Raw genomic sequence first — 17,222 nt, 5'->3', positions numbered from 1 at the left:
GAGCTTTCTTTATCCACAAGGATGCTGGAAATGAGACTATTCCATCTCTATCTGACGGAGACGTACATCACCTTGTACCCCGGGAAGTTAGATACCAACCATTTCCAGTCCGCCGTCCCTGGACTAGCGACGTCTTATCCATTCTGCCTGGATGCCCTATTGGCATTTTCTGCCCTACATTTGGCCTCGAAAGAGACGGGTGATAACCGCCAATGGGTTGAGTGCGCTCTGAAGTATCAGAATCGCTCCTGCTCTGCCATGAGCCGCGTGTTGGCTGAATTCTCTGTTGAGTATTCTGGACCAGCTTTCATTTGCTCCATCCTCATCATGTTATGCTCATACGCCTACCCTTGCGTTTCCAAAGACGACCAGCCATTCGATCCTCTGGGACAGATCTTGGAGATCCGTAGACTGCTTGCTGGTTGCGCCTTTTTTTTCCACCAACTCGGTAAGATGGAGCATCCAGGCGAACTAGCGGGATGGTTACGATACAAAGACGCCGAGGATTTAGAAGAAGAGCTTCCAAAAGAGTAAGTACCTCACGCTCGACTGCCGCACCTTGTATATTTAAGGCTAACCCTGCTTTAGACAACAAGACCCGAAACTTATCCAATTACGAAGGTATTTGGTGTTCCTGACATATTGGTATACATAAACGTGAAGGGGCTATTACTGACATCATTTGAGCGCCCTACTGGAGTCCCTAGCTCGTATACGAGGAATGATTGACGATGTTGATGAGTCTCGCAGAGAAGTAAACCAGGACATCTGGGAGTTCTTAAACGAAGCAGTTAAGCGACCATTAGGCGGACGCGAGGGAGGAGTTATTGCATTGCCTGTTAGGATCAGCGATGCTTATGTGGACCTCCTCAAAGAGGGCGATTGGATGGCCCGTATACTATTTCTCCATTACGGCGTCGGCATGCATCTTCTCTCTGACAGATGGTTTGTCAGAGACTGGGGACGCCGGCTTGTATCAACAGTGCTGCAACCACTTAAGGAAATCCCGCCTGAGTGGAAAGAGACTGTTGCATGGACAAGGCAAGCGGTGGACCTTGACAAGTGGTCACGATCTTGAACAAGAAGGAGGGAAACCTAGAAAGAAAATGGAAAGCAAACCAAGACAGCCAAACAAAGATGGAGAAAGTTGACGCTTGACAGCAGGATCAGCGATAGGACCATCAAATGCGGAGATGTGGCTGATAGCTATTATGTAATAGCTTGATCCCTTGCGAACCAAAGCCCGCGCAATATACTCCGTATCGAGCAATAGACGGCTGATACCCAGCCACCGAGTCACCGAGTCACCGACCCGCTGGACCCATGGATATCCCTGCCTGATCCGGCAGGCTATCAGATGACTCCACCACGTTACCCGCGCTTATCTGTTCATGTACGGAGAATGCGGAGATCTGGCGGTGTTGTTATCTCTAGGTTGTACCTCTCCTTTGCCGGGCGCAGTCAGTGATAGCCTCCTTATCTTGTGTTCCATCGTATTTTTTACACTATGTACCATCTATCTAATTCATTATGAAATCCTTTCTTCGGCTTATATTTTTGTCATATTCCGTTCCTGTCTTCTTATTTCTCAACATCACAGATGCAAACCCCACATCCTAACTCAATACGCCGGAATGAGTTTAACCAAACCCAGTGAATTGGTTGGACCAGGGGTCCAAGACATATCGGGCCGAGATGTGGAGAAACAGGTAGATATAAGTTGCTCGTTCTCTTGTCCTGACATTGCGCCATCTCTGGGCATTATTTGTATTATTTTAGTAGCAGTACCTGGTTGGTGACCTTGACAGCCACTTTTAACAGCCCGCGACCTTCAGGGCGCCGAACCAACCACTGGCTGGCCGAGTGACGAGACGGAAAGACCCTCAACCATGTATCGTTTTTTAAGGAATACGTTATCCCTCAGCTTCATACTAGTTCTGGCGTTGATACATCTACCGGATGTGCTCTCTTCACCACTAGAGCCGTCGGCTCACTACGACTCGCGAAGCGCCAATACAGTTGAGCATTTCGAGGAGGGCAAGCTCGGAGCAGTGGCTAGCGAGAGTGCTATTTGCAGTCGTCATGGGACAGAAATGCTGAAGATAGGCGGAAATGCTGCCGACGCCGTAAGTGATAGTGACTTAGTCTCTTAGTTATATTGACCTGGCTGAGATACAATGCAGTTAGTTGCGACAATATTCTGTGTAGGGGTTGTTGGTGAGATAAATAAAAGTAGCGGGGAAGATATGTTAACTGACGGGTACCAGGAATGTACCACAGTGGGATCGCTGGAGGAGGGTTTATGTTAGTGAGAGCCCCTAACGGTTCGTACGAATTCATCGATTTCCGCGAAACAGCGCCTGCAGCCGCGTTCGAGGAAATGTTCAAGAACAACACCGACGCATCCACATCTGGGGGTTTGGCAAGGTAACAGGCACTCCCTCAATCAAGCCGAGGAACAGAGGACTAATATGCACCAAGTGGCGTTCCTGGTGAGGTGCGAGGCCTGGAATACCTTCACAAGAAGTATGGTTCTCTTCCATGGTCGACCATCATGCAGCCAGCCATCCAGACAGCCCGTCAAGGTTTCCCGGTTGGTCGTGATCTCGTTCGTTATATGAACTCGGCCGTCGGGGATGGGGAAGACTTCCTGTCTAAGGATCCGACATGGGCTATTGACTTTGCCCCTAATGGAACTCGTCTCGGTCTTGGAGATACCATCACCCGTAAACGCTACGCAGACACGCTGGAGACAATTGCCAACAACGGCCCGGATGCTTTTTATACCGGTCCAATTGCGGAAACCATGATACAGGCGCTGCAAGCTGCGAACGGCACAATGACGCTAGAAGACCTACGTAACTACACCATTGCTATCCGAGACACCTCGCAGATTGACTATCGAGGGTATAGAGTTATTGGAACTAGCGCGCCATCCAGCGGCACTGTCGCCTTGAACATCCTTAAGGTTTTGGATACTTACGACAGCTTCATGGTACCCGACAACGTAAATCTTAGCACGCATCGTTTGGATGAAGCTATACGTTTCGGATATGGACTGGTACGTAGCTGCATCCCTTTATATTGACCCCAACACCTAGCTAACTCGATATCAAGAGAACCGAACTAGGTGATCCGTACTTCCTCGAAGGATTAGATGAATACCAGAAAGATATGCTGGAACAGTCGACTATTGATGAGATTCGTGGGAAAATTTCCGACTTGCACACACAGAACGTGTCTGCTTATGATCCTAAAGGCCTCGAGAGCCTTGACACGTAAGCGCACACTCGCAAATTCTCATTTACCGGTTGTACTAACCGATTCAGCCCCGGAACGTCGCATATCGCTGCTGTTGATCATACTGGACTTACTATTTCCACTATCACAACCATCAACTTGCTTTTCGGCAGTAAAGTCATGGTGCCAGAGACGGGAATAATTATGAACAATGAAATGGATGGTTGGTGATCTCCCAGAAAGCCTCTGCTCCAGCCCTGAACCTACCTGCTGATACGATTCAGACTTCTCAACACCCGGCTCGTCCAACGCATTTGGATACGTCCCATCGGAGGCGAACTTCATTCGACCCGGGAAGCGACCTCTGTCTTCTATTACTCCAACCATTGTGACGCATCAGAATGGATCTGTCTTCTTCGTTGCAGGTTCGGCTGGGGGTAGTCGAATCATTACAGCGACTGTACAGAACATCATCCATGCTGTCGATGAGGGCTTGTCGGCAGCCGAGGCTTTGGCTAGACCACGTCTTCACGATCAATTGATCCCCAATCAGGTCAGATTCGAGTATACCTACAACAATGAGACGGTTGCTTTCATGAAATCTCTAGGTCACAATGTGACCTGGGTCGCTCCAGGAGACAGCACTGCGCAAGCAATCCGGGTACTACCGAACGGAACGTTCGATGCCGCTGGGGAGCCTAGGCAGCTTGACTCTGGTGGTTTCGCGGTCTGAGGACTACTTTCTAGCTGCAGCTATGCAGTCTACGGGCTATCTGCCATCACGGTCACAATGATAGATCAAACCTATCTTTTGACATATTTCGAGCATCGACAAACTTATATGGGAACTTGGAAAGACATCTGAAGATATAGAAAGAAGGCTCATCGATTGCGAATACATATACAAAGAGAAATCTTGTGGATATGCTTGACGACGCCGACTCTCCGCCGGTCCTAAGCTTGTCACTTCTTCGCTGATGTGACCATATATAATTTACAGATACAGTAAAACGAGTGTTGAAATAATATGTACTCCGGCTATATTTGTGTAGGGTACAAGAATGAATTGTTATATGACTGGGAGACGGAATTTTGGCCAATGGCGATTGAACAAATAAGTCTACATGTTTACCGGACGACTACTTGACAATGAGAACATGAACGACTTATAACTCATCCTTGGCTACCACTTAAGGTTATGATTAATATCCAATTGGTCCGTGCGCGTTCACCGCGTCTCGCGTCCACACATTTCCTATCAGTGATGCTGCATTCATCCAGGAAGTAACGACCTAGAATATTGGCTTACACGCACTCAATTACCAACCTACCAAACATTCTACTTCGCCGATTTCACAACTAATATCATTTGTGTTTCCTACGCCAATTCACTTACATCTCTCGGCCCTACATCTTCTCAACCCGGGATCATGGTGGAGCTCTAGCTGGCGCATAGGAGCGAGGGTTTGCAACATTGGGCTATGACAATTCCACCCCCCAAGCAGTGAATACACCCACTGAACCATTCATCGAAAGCGAACCCCACTAACACCACAACGATTGTGTTAGCCGTTTGACCAACGCCACCCTTTCCTCTACCCTGAACATGCCCGGCCCTAGTACACCGTCCTACCACCACTCGACCGGATGAATAGCATAATCAAGCGAGTCGTCTCCCTGTTCTCTAGCCAAGAGCCTCAAAGCGACATCCCTCCTCCTTCAGCGGAGCGCAAAAAGACGCCCGATCAGTCCCTTGTCATGAATGACCCCAAGCCTGTCTCCGTCGTTGTCTCTCCTCCCGCCTTCGATCTCGATTCCTATGAATCCTTTGACGAGGATTACTTCCGCCGAACGGTTGATGAGATTCTATCCGATCAGGCTAGTTTTGAGAATAGCTTTGATGCGTACTCCGGCACTAAGATGATGGATGGGACCTGTGAGAGGAAGGCTAGCATGGCGAGAGACTCTGGCCTTGGGAGCTCGGGGCATAAGGCGTCGCCTTACTTTCCAAGTAAGGTGGCTAAGAAGAGACCTGTGGCGCATAGGGTTATTCAAAAAATGGAGAGCACGGAAGATGAAGATGACTCTGAGGAGTGTCAGAGTGGGAACAAAGTGGTCAGACGGGAGGATCCTGCGGATTCTGTCGTTAAGATTAAGCTAGAGCAACTTGAGAAACGCAGGCTTGGGGATGTGGGTATTTATGCTCCGGATAATGAGGTCGGGTCTGCTGCTCGGGCTTCTTCTGTAATTGATGTCGATGCCTGCGACGATGAGAATTTTGAGGAAGTCTCAGAGGAGAGATTTGTTTTCGCTTCAGTTTCGGAGGAGGAACATAATCGTCTTGTGAGATTCCTTGTTGATCATCCTTTCATGCGCGAAGGCGCGTATCCAGTTAAACGATCTGTGCGGCGCAGGTTCATAAGTGATGTGCGACGGGAGGCTTCCTACTCTGGCATGGATGAAGGTGCCCTGGGTGTGCTTACAAAATGGATCAAGAAGACGTATCTCGAAGTTTGTATGGTTGCCGACGCTGACAAGGAAGGGTCGGAGTTTGGTGATGAGATTGATGACGAGAACGTGCTTGAGCATCGGTCACGAAGCAAGTCGAAGAAAGACCGAAAGAGGAAGAGGACTAGTATTGACCAGGCAAGGGAAAAGACAAAAACAAAGAAGACGAAGACAAAGAAATCTGACATTTCGATGGTCCCTAGCAAACAAGACGTGCGAGAAGTCATAAATATTGATAGCGACGATTCTGCGATTGCGATCTCTAAGTCCCCTTCCACGGATATCCAAGTTCTGGAAAAGGCCCCAGTTCCCCAGTCCGATCTCCAACGTACGCCTACCTCTCATCACATCCACCCTGAGAATGCAAAACATGGAAGAGTGGTAATTGAACATGCTACTCCCAAAGCACCAACTACCCCTTCAAACCACAGAGGTAATGAGCGGAGCATCTCTAGCAAGGAGTCGTCGTTGCCAATGCCTCGATATCATAATTCCACCTCTAAGAATGATGTCAACAGCAACAAGAGAATCCAACCAGCTTCTCAAGAGGACATTGCGCGGAAGGAATCGTCCAAAAAGCGCACCGTTTCTTCTGCAGACCTCCCAAGTTCTCATTCAAAAGATGAACTACAAAAAATCGCTGAAAACCGCGAAAAGAGAAAGAAGAAGAAGAAGAAGAAGAAGAGGTGCGATGACAAAAATAAAAGGCGACTTGACCGTCAAGAAAAAAGAAGATCTGAAAAGTCGGAGACGATACCTGAGAGTAACCGGCTTTCCCGAAAAGGTGACCAACAGGCCACTCATATCGCAGGCCCAATATCACAGGAGCACCCAGCAAAGAGCATTTCATTGCCGCGCAAGGCAGTGTCCATGGATGACCCATTTTGGGATATGGATTTTTAAACCCCGATGATTCGCAAGGATTGACCACCTGCGCTGAGGTGAGGTCGAAATATTTTAGCCTATCATTAAGGCAGAGTAAGGGAGGGAGAACTTGTGCTCTCAGGAGTAACACACAGTTGCCTAAACATTCGATACCTGAAGAGACCCTCCTTATATTGAAGGATTTGGGGCTGCCACCCGACTTTCTTTCGTCAGGGTCTGATTTGAGTGACATACCTGATGATACCAGTTCTATCAATGACAACCCTTTCCTGTCCCATCCCACACTACGTATATCGCCCCCAAGAGATCACATCGTGGAGAGCTTCACAGAGTCTCCTAGAACCCCAGTCAATGGCGCGTCTCTGGTTAAATCTTGCGTCAATCCTGCAAAACCAGCACTTGCCAGGCCCGCTAAAGTATCGCCCTACTTCCCCCAGCCACTTGTGGACCCTGAATCGTGCATACCCTTTCCTCCTATTGATGCTGACTCTTTTGGGTTGGTCCAAGAGCAGCTTGCACATGATCCGTTCCGTCTGCTTATCGCGACTATATTTCTTAACAGAACTCGAGGAGGGGTTGCTCTTCCCGTCTTGTTCAGGGTCTTTGAGCGATTCCCTACTGTCGAAGCAATGGCTACAGCGGACGTATGTGACTTTGTGGATATGATACACTGTCTTGGGTTCCAGAATCAGCGGACGAGGAAGTGTATTAGTTTAGCGCAGACCTGGATGTCTCACCCACCGAAAAAAGATGAAAGATACCGCAAACTTCACTACCCCTGCAAATTAGACGGACGGGATGTCCGACCACAAGAGTGCATTGATGATACAGACCCGCGCGTGGCCTGGGAAGTCGCACATCTACCCGGGGTGGGGGCTTATTCTCTGGATAGCTGGCGAATCTTCTGCCGAGATGAGTTGCGAGGCCTAGCTAAAGATTGGAAAGGGTCTGGTGCAGCTACGGCCGACTTTGTTCCGGAGTGGAAATCAGTTCTGCCACATGATAAAGAGCTGCGGGCATATCTGACCTGGATGTGGCTTAAAGAAGGTTGGGTATGGGATCGTCAGACAGGGCTTAAAACTCGAGCTAGTGAGAAGATGATGCGAGCTGCACGTCGCGGCGGAGTGGCCCTTGAAGAGAATGGGAATTGGATACTGGAGACATCGCCAGTGAAGAAAGCTACGAATGGTCTGACTACGTTGGATTAGGCATTGGCGGATTGCATGGATATGGAGTCGGTTGACAGGTTGGATGGATATTATTGTGATCGTTGTTTCAGGCAAGACCTTATTCGGATTTAAAATATGATACCCTTAATTGCCTATGTGGATAAATAGTTCAAGAAGTGTAGCCAGAAACTCAGCACTATTTGTTGTCTCGTTGCAGCCTAAGGCAAGAGTCCGTATGCCTTAGGCACTAGGATAGCATCTCCAGAAATATCGACAAGGCAACTTTCTCGACATCCATTGAGATTGGATACTCCCTTTCCCCAGCACAACTGTTCTTCTAAGCTTGATGCCCTCATTGGACTAAGATCAATTGCCTTCTCCCACTTACTAGTTCCCGTCAATTGATTGACTCGTCTTTGGGCTTCCATGCAGCAGGCCCACCACGTCAGACTCACTAAAGACGAGCCAGCCCTGCGGGGAAGTCCAACCTCTTACTCTTCACCGCAAAAGTAAGGCCGGTCTTTCCCAGTTCTTTCTTCATGCACCGTTCCTGATTGTCTTCTCGATCTTTCTCGATCCTCTTGTGCGACCTAGCCTTATCTATCATCATTCACTTACTCGATTCTTATTTCTTTTTTTAGATCGTCTTCGCGACGGGATGTCGCATGCCCCTCGACCGGTTTTTTCCTGGAGTGACTCAAACGCCGTGTGATTGGCATTCGACCAGTGAGACGCGCATTCCTGGACGCACTCTTAAGCGCCAGACGAGACTACCTCCTACTAGAGTGTTACTGCCTACATAACACAGCCTATTGATCGGCTTCGGATCAGTCAATCACCTGAGCGATCGCCAACCTTCCGCTGTGACACACTTCCGAGAGGCCTTCAGAGAGTTAGCTTCTCAGCCTCTTATTCCTTCTATTTTGATTTAATCTACGAGGTAACTAGACGATTAGTGGGGAAGAAAGACTGCAGGGGGAGGAAAGTGGTTCGATTTTAAAAAAGAAAATCACAACGACACTACTTGTGCCTTTCCACCAATTCCCTTCTCCCCCTCCACCTCAGTCGAGCCCATTTATCCCACGTCATGTTTCTACCCATAAGGCTAAATGACCGAGATCGCGACAGGGACCGAGAGCGAAAAGTGTCGTCATCCTCCGCCGTCTCTTCCAAAACAAAATCCAAACCTCGCTCGTCCCACGGTCGGCCCAACCGCTCTTCAACCAAGGAACACGATCGAGACGCCCCGACGGGCCGCTCCTCGACCCCTACGACCTCCAACTCACAGCAACAGCGTCGGTCCTCCATGCCGGGCGTCGACAGTGCCAGCCGTCCTGTCACGGCTTCCTTCCTCGAGTCGAGGACCAGCTTGCCGTATCCTACTTTCTCCAAAGCCCATAGTCGAGAATCTGTGGTCCAACCGGACCTTCCTACCCCAGACCCGACCGATCTAACTGAAGAAAATAAAGACGGGGGGAAGCGACATAGCCAACACCGCACCGATAACCATCATGCACCGCCTAGCCCACCGCTGACTAGTGTCGATCAGAACTCACGCAAAGGAAGCACGGTCGGAGACAAAGAAGATAAAGAGAAACCGAAAGATGGGAAGGCCAAGATTCGGATCAGAGCCGAATCGACCAGGTCGTCGTCAAGTCTGCGGTCCAAAAGGGATGATGAGTCTAAGACAAGTAAGACTATGCGTGCAGACACTCCATCCTCCAGAACAAAACGGTCTAGCCACGATAAGGACATTCCCGCCCGGACAGCGAGTCGCAACTCTACGAAATCGAAGATTGTCGAAGAAGCCGCACTGCCCAAACGATCCTCTTCCAGTCGTGCTGCTCCGGTAGTGTCACCCCCTCGATCCCCCGCGACCGTTCGCGACATCGGCTCGGAATCGGCAAACGGGTCAGATGCGACTATTGCTGCACAACAACAGTCGTCTTCTCGCAAGCCGAAGAGTCCAGAGAAACCGCCTTCTCGAAACCAGACACGGTCGTCTATGTCCCAGAGGCCCGGTAGTCGCACGTCGGCCGACTTTGCGTTTGAGTATGGTCGCTCTCCCACGTCGAACTCAGCCTACGGCGCCCCTCCCCCGCCTCCTCCCCCGCCAGAAGTGCCTGTTACAATTCCTAGAGTTGACTACCTGCTGCAGAACGGTGGCCTTGACCATCGAGTACCGAAGGCTCTCCTACTCGCCGCAGGTACTCCGGATCAATCGCCTTATCAACCTTTCCAGCCTCAGCTTGCAGCATCTAAGATCTTTGACCCATTCAGCCGTATACTCGAGGATTATCACAAAGTGATGGCTAAGAATGGTTCGCTGGCCGTTGCGACAGGATATCGATCGGTCGCACGTCGCCTTCTTGACCGACTTGAGGCTGTCTTTGCCCGTGACATCTCGTCAGAATCATGCAATTGCTTGATGTGTGTTCATGAGGGGCTCGAGCCTGAAGAGCATCCGTCAGGGGTCAGCTGGGGTGAGGTGCTGGAGTTGGTGTCTGGCCGCCAAGACCTACCCAACTGGCCCCCCTTCATGCTATCACTGTCAGTTAACGATGCGGAGCTGTCGGGTGATGAACACATTCCCATGCAGAAGATGGACATCGACATTCCAGAGGAATACCGAGAGCATTTCATGCGGCAGTCGCGCAAGACAAAAGTGACCGTAGACAAATGGCTTAGTGAGCAAGTTAGCCAGGCCACCAACGCACCAGATGAGGTGGATGATGAGACCCTCACCTTCGCCATCCTGACACACCTTGGGCCCGAACAACGTCCTTTATTTCGTGCGCTGCTGGGAATCCCGGCTAGCTCTCCGACACCTCAGCCAGATGGAAAGCGTCCGCCTCGGCCTTCAGCACTGATATCATCATCTCTAGCTATACAACGTCTCTATCGACTGCCATCCCCACCTCGGGACCCGGAGACTGCCATCTACATGTTGAACCATCCTGAACTCCACCATGTACTTGCGACACTCGCGGCTATTAGTGATGACGAATGGGATATTCTGATTTCAGGTCGCTTTGATGGATTTCTTCGCAGTGGTGCAGAGGATTCCTTTGCAGGGTCCACTCCGCAACGATGGAGCAGCAGCCGATCGAATACTCCTTTCACCACAGGAGGCATTTCTCGAGGTCCGACGCCCAGCCCAATGGATCCCAATTCCCGACCAGCCAGTCAGCCGTACGGCAGGGTTGCATCGCCAGCGAACTTTGGCGGCCCCATCGCCTTGGATGAGGAGATGGAAATTGCAGCCTTAGCAGAGATCGAGCGTGACATCTATCTCGGGATGGAAGCTCTAGAAGACGCCTTCGAAGCACTCCACTGCAAGGCTGAGGTCGTCCGTCGAGCCCTTCGCGAGCGCGGTGCCGGCTTGTCCGTGGCCAACCAGCAACGCCGCGGGTCATATGTCGAGGCTCGTCTGGGCACTCCAGCATCAGGACTCGGCACATGGGAAGACAGCACCGAAGACGACGGCTTGGACGATGACCGGTCCCTAGCCCCCGACGACTCGGCCAGCAACATCAGCTCCAACCGCCGACGACGACCCAAGCGCCGCACTGAACGACGGACCCCAGCGCCAGTGGAAGAGGAAGACGAAGAACAAGACACATACGACAGCCGACGAGATCGAGGCTCCAAACGGAGATAGCCTTGAACCGGGAAAAAAAAAAACAAAACCACCTCACTTTCTATTTTGGACCTCACCCATAATCTTGCTACAAACCCATTGCATGATCTTTTTCAATCTTTATCCAGATACTCCAGCGTTACGACCTTGATGAGCAATAGTTGAGCCACGAATCCACGAAACGTGATGAAATGAATTGAACCCCAGCTCATGAGAATCCCTTGATACTATTGAATGACTACGTGTGCAAGTCGCAGTACAGCTCCATTCGGTGTATGTATGTACAATTGGTACAGATTGACATGATTCTTAATGCTACTGTATTCTACTTTACCCTTCCATCACCGGCGCATATTATTAGCACTAGCACCTAGCAAAGATAGAGCTATCTTCAGGAGAACAGCAATCAATAGACCAACCAACACAACACAACATTCCCAAAGTTGAGATACACATCACATCGCACATCACAATTAAAACACCAGGAGTTCAAGCCATTTCTCCGAGACATCTCCTTTAGCACACGATAGTATACCACAACTTATCCACCCGCTCCCAAATCCCAGTCATCCAGTTCCCACAAGATGCAGTACCTCCTCACCCGATGCCAAGTACAAACAAAGAAAAAAAAGACCCATATTCCAATACAGGCAGGTCAATTCAGATAACCTACATTACAACCTACTCCGCATCAAGCCCCAAACCCAAACCCAACAAAACCAACAGAAACCCAAGAAACAAGAACCAAAGCACGTTCCCGAATGTGGCCCCTTGATTAAGCAAATTCCAAATCTCCCATAATTCCATGTCCCCACCTACCTACAACACATGGACTACACGCTAAACTGAAGGAGTAAGGAGTATCCATTATTGTTGTTCTGCAGAGTTGGAGAAGTAGACGATCCGTCGATTAGATTGTCTATCATTATCAGGATTTTCCTCGACTCCAAAATGAGTTCCACAAGAGGAAGAAATTTGGATAGAAGGTGTTGGGGTCTAGACTACGGATTTCGCTGGATTACGAGCTATCATGCGTTTAGAGTGGATGCCTCGGTTAATTGGGCTAAAAGGGTATGAGTCTTTTTTTTTCCTTCTCCCTCTCAGATGTGTTTTTGATCCTCCTTGTAGGAATAGTTTTTTGAGTGGATGGTGCCAAGACGGGATGAGTCCTTTTCTTTCTCAAGTGTATGTCGTTGTTGGGTGAGTAAGGATTGTGATTGGTAGGTTTGTTGGGCATAGGGTAGTATTCTGAGAGGCAGGAAGAAAATAGTTTCTTGGAAGAAATGGTCTAGCAGGTCCGCGCCATCAGGCTAAACTGTTTATTGTCTCAATCAGGAGACGCGTGCCTGAGGCTCTTCTGGGGTATGATATATTTAGCTTTGGACTATTGGAGTTACTATCAGGGTTGCATTGTGCATAGGGTTTTGTATCATTTGTGGATGTTTTGGTTTTGTTAGTAATCTTTAAGCATTCTATGCAGTTTAGCTGGTTGATATGCGAAAAGGAGTTTGTTGACCGTCTGGGTACCTTGCTTTTAAATCTTTTCCCTTTTCTTTTGCTTGGGTTTCCCCTTCGCTACCTGATATTGTTCATTGCGCTTGCGATATTTGCCGTCTGGAACCATGGTTCGTGGGCCAACTGGAACTGAACCAGAAAGGTCTTTACGGCAGGAGAGCTGAAGATTTTACAAGTACCGCGCGCTATAACCGGGTTTCTACCCGCTCCCGTCATTATACTGTGATACTAGATATCGGTAAATTTGTCTTTCATCATAGATTCGGACCTCAATATTGAGAGCGTACAACTTCTGGTCATCAGGCACAGTCTCGGGTTTAGATGTAGTAGAATATCGGTAGGGAAGATCCCGAGATGTTGAGATGATTAGATAGGGGGTGCCAGATTTGGAAGTTTATCTCGTCGTTCAAGTGGGTTGTTGAGTGTGAACCATCGAACTACAAAGTAGGGAATTTTTCCCACTGTGGAGATCTGAACCAGAGTTTTGTCAACCCAATCAAAATCAATGCAAGTCAATAGAGAGTAGTGGATATACTGTGTAGAAGTGCACGTGCAAGACATCGAGAAGGATCTCGGAAGGATGAGCAGGAAATCCGATGGATCTGTTCATAATATCAAAGGAATGTTAACAATCATCAGCGAACGATCCCTGCGCTGATCAGTCGCTGGATGGTGGGTTTCAGTGGACGCCTGCACGAAGACCCATCGAGAAAATCACCAACGGGCGGCTGCAGACCTTGTTCATCGCGGGTCAAAAGGTATTATTACACAGTCACACCCATGGGAGAGTTCTCAACCGTAGAGACACGGGCACAAGTATGCGCAATGCTGATGCAGACCGCAGGTCGTGAGTGGGGTATCGGCAGAAGACTTTCTTCTCCCATGGCTATGAATATGGATTCGTGGAGATGACATGACACATACACACAGACTTTGTACCAATCATCTGGAACCTCTTCCCGGTGGAAGTCCATGGAATGGATTCCGATTGTTTGGGACCGGAAGAGATCGAGGGGTAAAATTGAGGCACGCCAAGACTGGACGGACCCATGGACGGATGCTCAGGGGCTGGAACTAAAGCTTACTAGAAGCGCAATAATTCCCTCAAAGCTAGGGTATGTCGGGTCACGTACGGAGTACGTCAAGACTTGGCATAGTAGAAACTTGTTGTTGTCTTGGATACAGCCGTATGGGTGAATGCTTGAGTTTGCTTGAGTATATATAAGGAACGATGGTTGCCGCGGTGGTAACGCTGTGTATCGGCCCAGTTTTGGTGGTTAGAATCCTCAATTAGTCTGATACTCCCTGATGGGTCTACCGGATTCTTTCCGGTTGACTCCGACCAATACCGGCTATCATTAAGATAGCCCACCTTGTTTCCCAATGCGAAGCTGCCGAATTGCCGGATCGACAAGATATCAGAATGAAAACCATTCACCACACCCACACGAGTGGATGGTCAACCAGCGACTCGGTGTAGTCTTTCATGAAAATCGTTATGTACTCAGAAACTGTGTATTTCGCACTTGAACTGAGCGTCGGTTCGCTGGCAGGACGCCGAATTATTATCGCACAGGCTCGCTCAACCTATAACATGGGCTGGATAGGCTTGAATTTCATTTGCAAATGTAGCGTTCCAAGCAGTCCCGGTAGTGCACGCTACCGCTGCATTTTTCAGTCAAGAGAAGATGTACCTAGTACCTACAGCTAGCTCAATAAGTTTGTGAACTGGGCGTTCTGTTGGTGTCCCACTCTTTCACGTGGCACAAAGTTTAGGGTGAGATTATGACAATCTCGCGAAGATGACCGTATCCTGAACATACGTACATTCGCGTGCATACCCCTTGCATATGGCAACGACAGAATGCTCGTTTCGGAGGGCAAGGTTTGCCCAGAGCTCTAGTCCGCCATAGTGTCAATCGTGATCTACTCTTCCATAGAACGGTCTCTTAGAGCCATGATGTCCATCCAAAGAAGTAAAATAAAAAAAAAAAAAAAGTCTTGTTCCTCGTGTATTCATGTGACGCATATCCTGTATGTGTGTCGCCATAATTGTGCGATCGATTAATTGAGATCCGCGGCGAGTTAACTGAAAAACGCAAAGTTGCTAATGCTTGGTATTAGCTACTTTCAGAGCTGAAGAATTCTCAAAAGGCTGGCCGATCAATGGCGTCGGTGGCTGTAAGATTGAAGTTCCAGAAGCAAAATTTTAGGTTCATTTTAGAGAGCTATAAGATTTAGCTCGGGGGAAACCCAACCCTATTCTCAGCTCGCGGGACCGCGGTGATGGACAGCAGGCAACCATTGCCGGTGATCTAGGATGAGAATTTCTAATCAACACTCAAGGCATTATAACGCGAACCTTGCGACAAAGTACCGAGGCTCATGCTAGTCATCCGTCAACACGCAGGGTCTACGCGCTATCGGCTGACTAGTACTGGGAAGGAGTTGCTCTCCTTTCTGAGGCAATGATGAGCTGCATGCGCCGTGCAGCCATGTGGCAGCCATGGCTTTCCAGTTGAGGATTGTGGTCCATGGATACTCCGTACAGTACTCTAACAGGGTCCAATCTCAGAAAGCAGCTGGGCTTTGACACCCGGTGGAGGACGGTTTAGGTTTTGAGGTAGCACTTGTCCGCAGTAGTAAACACATTAGCCAAAGTCAAATGAATGTCATGGAGAATTAGTAATGATTAAATGACTACGCTAATTTGCCCCATACCTTACTCCGTACCACCTATCACAGGGAGTGAAGTATCCACAAGAAAGACAGTGAGGCTGTACCCGACGGAAGGTGCAGATGGGAGGATATGGAAAGTTAATGCTATCCAGATTCGACTGATTTGAACTATGAGGTATGATGGTAGTGATCATTTGGTGCAAAGTTTATGACGGCAAAGTTGAACCCACATGGAGTTGCATATGCATATGACGATGAGGACTGATGAGGAAGGCGAAAAAGGAGAGTCACGGGGGACTAAACCTAGAAAGACAAAGTTATGATCGAAAAGGATCAAAAAGACCAGAAGCCAGTTCTGGTGCTTCCGTGCCCAATCTGGAAATGGAACCGAAAAGCCTAGAAACACATTAGGCCTATTTGAGAATAGTCTCATGTCATGCGGCAATGGAATGGGTCACGTTCTCGTTCTCGTTCATGGTTAACAAGCGGAATTAAGCATCAACAAGCAATCGACTGTGCCAATCCGTGGGAAAAGACCTTGACTTCCCATGGTCATACCTACTCCGAGTATACCATCCATGTGTTCATTCATTCATCCCCTGTACGTTTAATATATGAAGGCCTGATTCGTCTGATCGCTGAGTTCTTCCTTATGGCTAAGAGTGCTGTCCGAATGACTTTCAGACTATGAGCCATCACATGCAGCCTCATTATTGGGGCTTCTCTTTCCCACACTATCGTTCAATAAGGGATCGTTGCAGTTTAAGATTATGCCATGTCTGTTGAACCAACAGACACAAACAAGCGATCGTCTGCTGCACGGGTGGATTGTTACTATTGTATGCACTACAATTACTAGGACAGTGTCTAGAGCGTGGCTAATACTTACGGAGTACCGAGTACAGTCTCTAGCGGGAAGTGGGTTAGGTACACCAATCAATTGCCAGTTTTTCATTACACAAGCACACGGAATAAATGATACATGGTTACAGAGCAATGCTCCAATCCTCAGTGGATCTCCGGTATTTATTACCCACATCGATCGACGTAGCGGGTCTTGAGAGTCTCGAGACGGTTGGATTTCTGGAATTGTCTCTTTCCCTCCAGTCTCGGCAACACTAATGCAATTTTGTTTAGGGTTCTCCTCTCTTTTTCGACGGAGAAGCCTTATCTCTCTCGGTCACCAAGAAAGGAGCGAGACGTTCATTATGCTTGACCTGGAAACTTTGCGGGGTTCCTGCGGCGGTTCATTCCTATTCTTGCTAATTTCCAGCTTTAACGCACTACGTATGCACCTAACGGCCAATCCGGTGTCTGTGTGTCTGTCACGGAGGAGTGGTGGCAAAGTTGAACTACTCCTGTTTCGAGATTTTCCGTGCAATAATATCCTTCTGCCTGGGGTCGGTAGAAGTCCACTTATGCCACAATGGGCCCAAATCAGCCCCCTACAGCTGCGGCGAAATGCAGACGACGGCTGTTTGGAACCCATCTGGTTCAACGCTACCACTTTTGCCCTTATTCTGACTGGGCAATTTGACCCCGTAAGCTCGTGGGGAAGGTTATCTAACGTCGAATTACGAGAGCCA

General features: G+C 48.9%; 3 protein-coding genes across 3 annotated transcripts; all 3 read left to right on the top strand.

Moving 5' to 3' along the window:
• Window positions 1–258: 258 nt before the first annotated feature.
• Window positions 259–3,973, top strand: AO090005000169 (uncharacterized protein; the record flags this gene model as incomplete). The annotated part of the gene is made up of 5 exons (XM_023234236.1): window positions 259–530; window positions 2,482–3,061; window positions 3,118–3,278; window positions 3,330–3,463; window positions 3,525–3,973. 5 exons carry the CDS (start codon window positions 259–261, stop codon window positions 3,971–3,973), a joined length of 1,596 nt encoding a protein of 531 aa, XP_023088840.1.
• A 914-nt stretch (window positions 3,974–4,887) lies between these two features.
• Window positions 4,888–6,651, top strand: AO090005000170 (putative pre-mRNA splicing factor; the record flags this gene model as incomplete). The annotated part of the gene is made up of 1 exon (XM_001817227.3): window positions 4,888–6,651. The coding sequence occupies one exon, from the start codon at window positions 4,888–4,890 to the stop codon at window positions 6,649–6,651; it is 1,764 nt and encodes a 587-aa protein (XP_001817279.3).
• A 611-nt stretch (window positions 6,652–7,262) lies between these two features.
• AO090005000171 (uncharacterized protein) lies at window positions 7,263–11,463 on the top strand (the record flags this gene model as incomplete). The annotated part of the gene is made up of 3 exons (XM_023234234.1): window positions 7,263–7,277; window positions 8,444–8,508; window positions 8,868–11,463. The coding sequence occupies 3 exons, from the start codon at window positions 7,263–7,265 to the stop codon at window positions 11,461–11,463; spliced, it is 2,676 nt and encodes an 891-aa protein (XP_023088841.1).
• Between the last annotated feature and the right edge of the window lie 5,759 nt (window positions 11,464–17,222).

Source organism: Aspergillus oryzae, chromosome 1, assembly GCF_000184455.2.
Source record: "Aspergillus oryzae RIB40 DNA, chromosome 1".
In the NCBI taxonomy this organism is placed as follows: Eukaryota; Fungi; Ascomycota; class Eurotiomycetes; order Eurotiales; family Aspergillaceae; genus Aspergillus; species Aspergillus oryzae.
The sequence above is the reverse complement of the archived record's forward strand: the minus strand, read 5'-3'. Positions and strand labels throughout refer to the sequence as shown.